We start from the raw sequence: 8,046 nt of genomic DNA on the forward strand, positions 1-8,046 counted from the left end.
GGAGACAGAGTCTGAGGATTGGTGCTCAGATGTCAGAGCTGCTGCAGGGCCTGTGGGAGGTGGACTCTCCGCCATTGTTTGCACCTACATGGCTGTTTTTACATGATTATTCTCTGACCCATAACTTTAAGTACAAACTCCTCCGGTAAAATCATAAGAGAGTTGTCCACTTGCCTATCGAATGATGGAAAACTTTACAGAGCAACATTACTCAGTGAGCTGGAAGACATTTTCACAGCTTGAGTCAGTTACATAAACAGCAAGTCAGTGTGAATTCTTGCTTAGTAAAGTGAAGTGAAAATATCACAGTGGAAATAAAACGGATAAATGTTTGGTGATTATTTTCACATTCTCGGGAGGGTTTCTCAGTTGTCAGGTCAAGAAAAAGTGGCTTCAATAAAGGTTTTGACGGTTTCCGCAGAGTCGCCACCATGGTGTCAGCCTCAGTGTCAGCCCTGGTGGCCCTGTCCCTTCCAAGGCGAGCCGTGGGGGTGACTGCTGTGGCCTTTTGCGGTTGCCACTCCCTTCAGAGATTGATGAATTGATTGTGGGGCTGCTGCCAGTGTGTCTGTGCCCTGGGTGAAGGCGTCCCGGTTACGGGTGGGAATCCCAGCTATGGCATCCGCCCTGGGGCTACTATTGTGGCCATCCTGCAGGGGGCCCTGGGGGCTGGTGGCCCCGGGAGCAGCTCTGACCCACATACTGCTGTCACACCCCTGGAGACACAGCGCCACTCTCCCCTACATGGACCTCTGATTGGCCCAGACAAAATGACTCTCTGCGGAGGGCAGCAATTCCACAGAGAAACTACCTGATCGTGCCAAACTTCTCTTGATGGCAGCAGTTAGGAAAGGCCAAAAGAGAAAGGCGACAGAGATCCATGTCCTTCCCACCTACTTGACCTGCTCTCTCCCAGGCAGCTCATGTCCACCAGCACATTTTCAACAATCGAGCTCATAATATGTGCTCTTAATAAACCTGACTTTAGCCTCTGTTACAAATCCTAAAATCAGAATCTTGACCAAGTTAATTAATTGATTTGAAGATGCAGTGTGTAGGATTTAGGGGGGATACACTGGGAGAAATTGAAGATAATATAAAAAGTATGTTTTCTTTAGTGTATAACCAACTAAAAATAAAGTATTTCTGTGTTTTCGTTACCTTAGAATGAGCCATTTCTATCATCATAGGGGGCGTGTTCTCGTCCACGGAGTCCGCCATGTTGTTTACACTGTAACCCAGAAAGGACAAAACAAACACTGGTTTCAAATAGGGACATGTGCATTTTCAAGTCAGCCACCATAGTTTGTAGCCCCTCTGTGACGAGCAGTATCAGAAAAATACACTTTGACCAAAATTGACCCCACCCCCAGAAAAATGTTTGTTTTTAACATTCAAAATAATTGAACATAAGGCAGATAGTAGAGTGAATGTGAAGAGAATACTACAACCACTACTACTACTACTACTAATAATAATAAAATTTTAATTTTTTATTTACAGCGTGGGGGTTGGGTCAGTTTTGCTAAGGAACCAATAGTGCTTGGTCCATCACTGATAATAAGGAAAGAAGAGTAAGGCAAAGCAAATGTGTTTTGGTCATTTTATTGATTGATCGACGTAGTGCCAGGAATCATCAAATCATCAACACTTCTGCACCAGTTTGTTTCTGTTTTTATTGTCTCTTCTTGATAATATTCCACTTAATTAGATAAATCCATTTTCCATCTGCTCCTTTTTGAATAAACTTTATCAGCTGGAATGTTCTGCAGTGTCTCGCTTTTCTACATTTTTCAAGTTTAAAATCTGCCAATAGTCATTAAAAGAGGGACAGTTTAGCCACAACAGTACTGTGAGTGCGTCAGTGTTACAGATCATAGGTGAGATACTTGAATGTTGGACATCCCTACATACAAACCTGTTATCAAAGAGAAAATAACCACTGGCAATATAAGGCCACAAAAACAATTTTCACACCAAACTGAACGTAATAGAGGGCACGTCACACACACAAGCTGCTGTCAGTTATACATGTCTGCCAACACACTGACCCCAATATCTACAGGTGTATCAACAACACTTTCAACTTGACCGTGAATACCATGGTTTGTTGTTACATAAACATATATACAGTTGCGCTGACATAGAAAAGCATGCTTTTGCATATTAGAAGGTTTTTCGGTAAACTTTACACTAAATCCATAACATTTATCAGTACAGCATTGTTCCAACCAGCAGCAGTAATTTAGACTAACAAATATAGTCTGAGGAAACAGGCTATTATATTTCACTTTTATTACAGATCTTGTACAGTATTAACATGCCTTATGATGCAGTATTACGATCATCCTCTCTCCTATTTTATTTTTTCAAATTATGTGATTTATGAACACTCAAAAAGACGACAGTCTGATCTAGTTAGCAAATTAAGAAACACTAAAATCAACACTTGCGTTTTGGTCCAAAATAAATAAATACTCCATCTGAAAAATACAAGAAAAAAAAAACAGACGTGTACAACAGTAATGCATCTAGAGTTATTTTGTGCAACATAATACAGAGAGATAACACAAGAAACACATGTAATGTCACGCCAATCAGAGATGAATAAATCAGGATGACAAGCAATGTGAGTTCTTTCGATGGATATAGTGCAGCACGAACCGACTTAAAAAAACATTCGAAAACCATGTAAGCTCTCTGATATTGCCAATCACATGCTCTGCTGCATCGCTCTCTACAGGCCTATAGCAGCGTTTTCCCCCCTAAGCCACAGAGCTGGTACAGTGTTCCTGTTCTGTCATCTGTATCAGTTCAGCTATCACACCTCGCTGATGCCAGACAAATTGTTTTAACCCTTTCTGAGCCAGGCAAGTCGACCAAGAAGAAATCTTTATTTACAGCAGCAGCCTGCAGTAGTTCACAGCTCTTACAAGCCCACGAGCCAGTACTGGGATATCTCCATGCAGATTGGGAAGCGGTAATATACAGTGATACCAGGGCTTCTTCTTTTTTTTTTATCACCAGCTGCCTTAGCAGTAAATGCACATTGCAATAAAGGGAGAAAAACCATATGATACACTGAAAATAAACGTAAGAATAAATAAATAAATTAATACATGTCGACAAAAATATAAATTGTTTACGACTTTCCAGTATGTCATCCAGTCTTGTTTCTAAAAAATTAAATAAAATAGCACAAATTGAGCTCTGAAGCGCATAATTTGGTGGTAAAACACAAGAATGGACGGAAAATGACAACTTTACATTTATCTGAGCCTGTACGAGTATACTGTTTTTAGACAATGTGATAGTATTCTGAGATAGTAGTCCCACTATACTATTATGACATTCTTTATAATTTACATTTTAAGTATCTGAGGGAAGGTTGCTTTTACATCGTCACATCGTTTTCTGAACATATTAAAAGGTTGAAGGAGGTAAAGAGACTGCAAAGTAGGGGAAATACATATGCCTTTACAGTGACATTATACTATTACATCCTGATATTTATGTATTCAGCGTGTAAATTGTAAGTAATTTTGGTCAACACCATCGGTTTGTAAATATTTAAAAATGCTCACCGCAGATCAAAACAAATGAACTTAATCAAAATAAAGAAATGAAACAAGTATTTTTTGGGGGAAAGCCATTGAGAGTCACCCCCTGGGAGCTTTTCAGCACTGCCTCTCCATGTAAACACAATGGATCCCCTATAACCTCTACCTGGAGCTGGCACCCAGGCTCTTCCCCACTCTACTGACCGGACCCCTCACTTTTTGTTCTTCAGCTGATTGGCCAGCCAGTCCAGACCCTCGTAGAGACCGTCTCCGCTGGTGGCGCAGGTGGCCTGAATGTACCAGTTGCGGTGGCGTAGCGAGTGCAGGCCCAGCTTGTCTGTGATCTCTGCGGCATTCATGGCATTGGGCAGGTCCTAAAAAAAAAATCCCATCAGGTGTGTCAATCAGGAGACCTGAGTTGGTGCAGAAAGTAGTGAACTCAAAGGAGGGAACACAAGGATGTCTATACCTGTTTGTTGGCAAAGACGAGAAGAACGGCATCCCGCAGCTCGTCCTCAGCCAGCATCCTCATCAGTTCCTCCCGAGCTTCGTTCACCCGCTCGCGGTCATTGCTGTCAACCACAAAGATCAAACCTGTGGGGAAAGATAAGAGTGTCTTTTTAAGGGTTAAACAAAACCAAAACGATCTCCTGGACACAGACATGCAGAAGGCCCCACCGTCTCTCCTACACAGGAGCTTCTTGTTGTTGTGTTGTGTCTTTGGTTGTTAGGCATTTCTCTGCTATTGTGGGTCTCTCTACGGTCATTTTCTAATTGCTTTGCATCCCTTTGTATTCATGTTGTCCCATTGTGGTCATTTTGTGTGTCTCTCTGTAGTCACTTTGTATCTCTTTATAGTCATTTTGAGTCTCTGAGGTCATCTTGTGTCTATTTATGGTCATTTTGGCTCTTTCTACTTGCTTTGCATCACTTTATAGTCATTTTTTCCTCTTTGTAATTGTTTTGCGTCTGTAGTCATTTTGCATCTTTTTTTGTAGGCGTCTGTACGTCACTTTGTAGTCATTTTGAGTCTCTGTACAATCATTTGTGTCTCCCTGTGGTCATTTCTAGTCTCTGTTCAGTCACTTTGTGACTCTTCATTGTCATATGTAGTCTCTTTGTTGTCACTTCGCATCATTTTGTAGTCATTTTGTTTGTCTTTGTAGTCATTTTGAGATTTTTTGTATTCATTTTGTGACTCTTCGGGTCCTGGGCCTGTACCCAATGGCCCATTCAGTAATCCATCCACAGTTTCAACAATATGCTGACATCATATTGTTAAAAATGCTTATTGCTAAACCTAGTTCATTTATTGCTGAGGCTTTCAACGTGACTAAGATGATCATAATTTGAAACAGTTGGGGGCTGTGTGCAAATGACCTCATCTAAAACATTAGTCAGATATGCCCTCAGGTGCTGGGGGCGAGCGTTTGCTGCAGGATCTGCCATAGCACCGAGCGACCCTGTTAAGTCCAATATGATCGACGTATGCGTCATCTAAGGGGCTGCTGGTTTGGCTCACCCTGGGTGTTCTGGAAGTAGTGCCTCCACAGGGGACGGATCTTGTCCTGGCCACCCACGTCCCACACGGTGAAGCTGATGTTCTTGTACTCCACTGTCTCAACATTGAAACCTGATGAAATAAAATCAAAATGAGTTAGAAGGGCTGGATAAATTCGGTGACGAGAAGTTATCAGTAATAACGAATCCTTCCCTCACGCACCGATTGTGGGGATGGTGGTGACAATCTCCCCCAGCTTCAGCTTGTAGAGGATGGTGGTTTTCCCAGCAGCATCCAGCCCCACCATGAGAATCCTCATCTCCTTCTTGCCTATCAGGCTCTTCAACAGGTTGCCAAAGATGTTCCCCATGATGACTGGCAGCTCTCACCTCAACTGCAACAGAACTGTTACACAGGGAACTTTTAGGACTGCTTGCGATACATAGCAACAAAGCAGCCAAAACAAACCGTAAACCACATACAGAAAGTACAAAACCACACACAAAAAAGTCACAGTAGCTCTTCAAAAGCAACTCTCAACATTACCACCTCGTTAGGGCTTGAAGCCACCTCAGAGGAGAGCCAGTAAAAGCATACCTCACACCTCACACCTCAGCAGGCGGCTAACCTGACTTAAAGGCTGTTGCGTTACACTTTGACAACTCACAGGGGAAACCGGCTGCCATACTTGATCCCTGTTATGTGGATCAACTTTCATGTGGTGCAGTGTAACCACCTTTTAAGCTGTTTGCTGGCAACTGAATAAATGCCTGTGTAACAATCAATTCATATTACATTTAATGACACATAACCTCAGGCTGTGAGAATGCGTGGTGCACATAGACTGTAGCATTAAGGTAAGGAACTGTTCTTTATTTATGAGAGTAAGGGGGTAGGTGGGGTGTGACTTTGATTTTCTTTATTTTTTCACCCTCCCAAAAACTACAGTTATTTTTCCATGAGCCTCCCTGAGTGACCCTCGTTGTTAAATTTTTAAACCTTAACCTTTAAAGATGAAATCTTGGTGCTGAAAAAAAGTCTTGGATTTTCAAGCTTGTTGTGTATGCTGGTTGGTTTGTACAACGGTTTATTGTTTGGCAAAATTTTAAATAAGACATGTAGAATAAAGTGATTTTGATTAAATAAAACTATTTTAAGCTTAGTTTTTTTCTGACAGTATCTTCACATATACTGTGTTCAGGGGGCATTGAAAATGTGAAAAAATCCATCACTTTTGTTATTACACATTCTGGCTATGATAAATGATTTTTAAAAATCGGCTGTAAAATACAAAATATAGCCATTTAAACTTGCATGCCCCTCCCCATAGCCAAAATAAAAAACATATAGCCCTCCCAAGTGCTTAAAGACAATTAATTAACATGCCGCAGCCTTTTTGCACCACCCCCTTCCCTCTCATAAATAACGAACAGCCCCTAAGAAGCTATTAACTTTACTTTTCTGTCGTCGTATGGCCCCTTTAACAGGCCAACTCTGCTGTCAACTTGTGCTAGCATCCACCTGAGGGGCTTTTTGGGCTAATTTAGGGATATTACAAAATGAGCCCAAAAATAAGCATCCACAGCTTACTGTGCTGCAGTTGGAGCAAAGTCTTTTTTTCTCTAAGAAGCTTTTATTTTCACAATGCAACTGATGCTATCACAGACCTAGCTATCATTAATTTATTGCAAATGCAAATGCTATAGCTGCTAGCATAGCCTGTTACAGCTGCAGTGGCCGCACATCCATGTACATCTGTCATAACGCGAGAGGTACACGGCTGATGCTGCAGTTCAGGCAGGCGATGAATTTGAATGAGCCAAATCACGTATTTATACCGTGAAACGACAATTATTCGAGCGCAGTTAGCTAGCGACAATATTAGCTAACGTCTTCGGGATTGAAAAAAATTCTCCGGGTCAATTTGTGTGCTGTAATCCCCCTCGTACAGTCACGACAAGCGCACCAGTCGGCCTGATGTCGTCGATTAACGGCGGTTCATTTTACCGAGAGGCCGTAACAAGGCGTTAAATACAGCCACACACACGCTGCGGTCACCTTTACTACTTGTATACGTCTTTGAGTATTTTCACCATTTGCATCTCATTCACACTTACCCGTCAACGGCAGGCAGGCTACCAGCTGGATTCAGGCAGAGGACTGGATGATAGTCTCGCGATGAACAACGGTTAGGGAAATGTGTGCTCTCGCGATAGTTGGGTTGTCAAGCGCACCTCTCACGTTTGCCATCCCCAATGACTTGTGAAAAGCCAGGAGCACTGCTGGAGGGCAGCCCTCATTTAATCCTAATAAAATAAAAAGAATAATTCTATCTAACACGAATAATTGTTTATAAAACCAGAATCAATATCTAAACTTATGTATATAGTACTGTGCAAAAGTCTTAGGCCACCTTAAACATTGTATTTTAGCAAGGATATAGGCCTCATGGTCATACATATTTAATTCTCAGTAGTCTTTTTACTAAAATATGACCAGAACATACAGAAAATGTGTATACAGTATTTAAAAAACGCAAAAACTGCATTTAAATAACTGCTTTGCATTTTGCTTCACACTTACCCACTGCTCCACCTTTTTAAAATGCTGTTTTTTCCTTAATTTTATGCATTTTATACATGCTATTTTTAGCTTTATTTTTTATTGATATTATCTCAGTGGGTTTTATTTTCCATCTTATGTTATGCACTCTGTGCATTATATTTTTATCCTTATTTTTATCTTACTTTTAATAGTATTGTCAAGTGGGTCTTATCCATACAAAGGTGAATTCTATGTATTCTGTTCTGATCTTACCTTATTTTTACATGCAGGTTTTATGATGTTTTTTTCTATGTCTTTTCATGTGAAGAACTTGGTGCATTTAATTTCTTTGTTGTAAGGCACATTGGGCTGCATTTCTTATATAAAGGTGCTATACAAATAAAGTTTATTATTATTATTGTTTATTTATTTTCATTAAAT

The 8,046-nt window shown here is 40.9% G+C and overlaps 1 protein-coding gene across 1 annotated transcript; it reads right to left on the reverse strand.

Moving 5' to 3' along the window:
* Nucleotides 1-1,589: 1,589 nt before the first annotated feature.
* arf3a (ARF GTPase 3a) lies at nt 1,590-7,288 on the reverse strand. The gene is made up of 5 exons (XM_042491147.2): nt 7,179-7,288; nt 5,284-5,466; nt 5,083-5,193; nt 4,030-4,154; nt 1,590-3,934 (listed from the first exon to the last, which is right to left on the reverse strand). The coding sequence occupies exons 2-5, from the start codon at nt 5,429-5,431 to the stop codon at nt 3,773-3,775; spliced, it is 546 nt and encodes a 181-aa protein (XP_042347081.1). The 5' UTR covers nt 5,432-5,466; nt 7,179-7,288; the 3' UTR covers nt 1,590-3,772.
* Between the last annotated feature and the right edge of the window lie 758 nt (nt 7,289-8,046).

This window comes from Plectropomus leopardus, chromosome 9 (assembly GCF_026936395.1).
Source record: "Plectropomus leopardus strain MGB_pleo_1.0 chromosome 9, ASM2693639v1, whole genome shotgun sequence".
In the NCBI taxonomy this organism is placed as follows: Eukaryota; Metazoa; Chordata; class Actinopteri; order Perciformes; family Serranidae; genus Plectropomus; species Plectropomus leopardus.

What these genes read in the sequence shown, in the direction of transcription:
- arf3a (XM_042491147.2), bottom strand. Translation starts at nt 5,431, where the DNA reads ATGGGGAACATCTTTGGCAACCTGTTGAAGAGCCTGATAGGCAAGAAG. An exon ending in CACCACCATCCCCACAATCG is followed by an intron (nt 5,194 to 5,283) that starts GTGCGTGAGGGA and finishes TTATTTCATCAG; the next exon opens with GTTTCAATGTTGAGACAGTG. An exon ending in CTACTTCCAGAACACCCAGG is followed by an intron (nt 4,155 to 5,082) that starts GTGAGCCAAACC and finishes CTTTCCCCACAG; the next exon opens with GTTTGATCTTTGTGGTTGAC.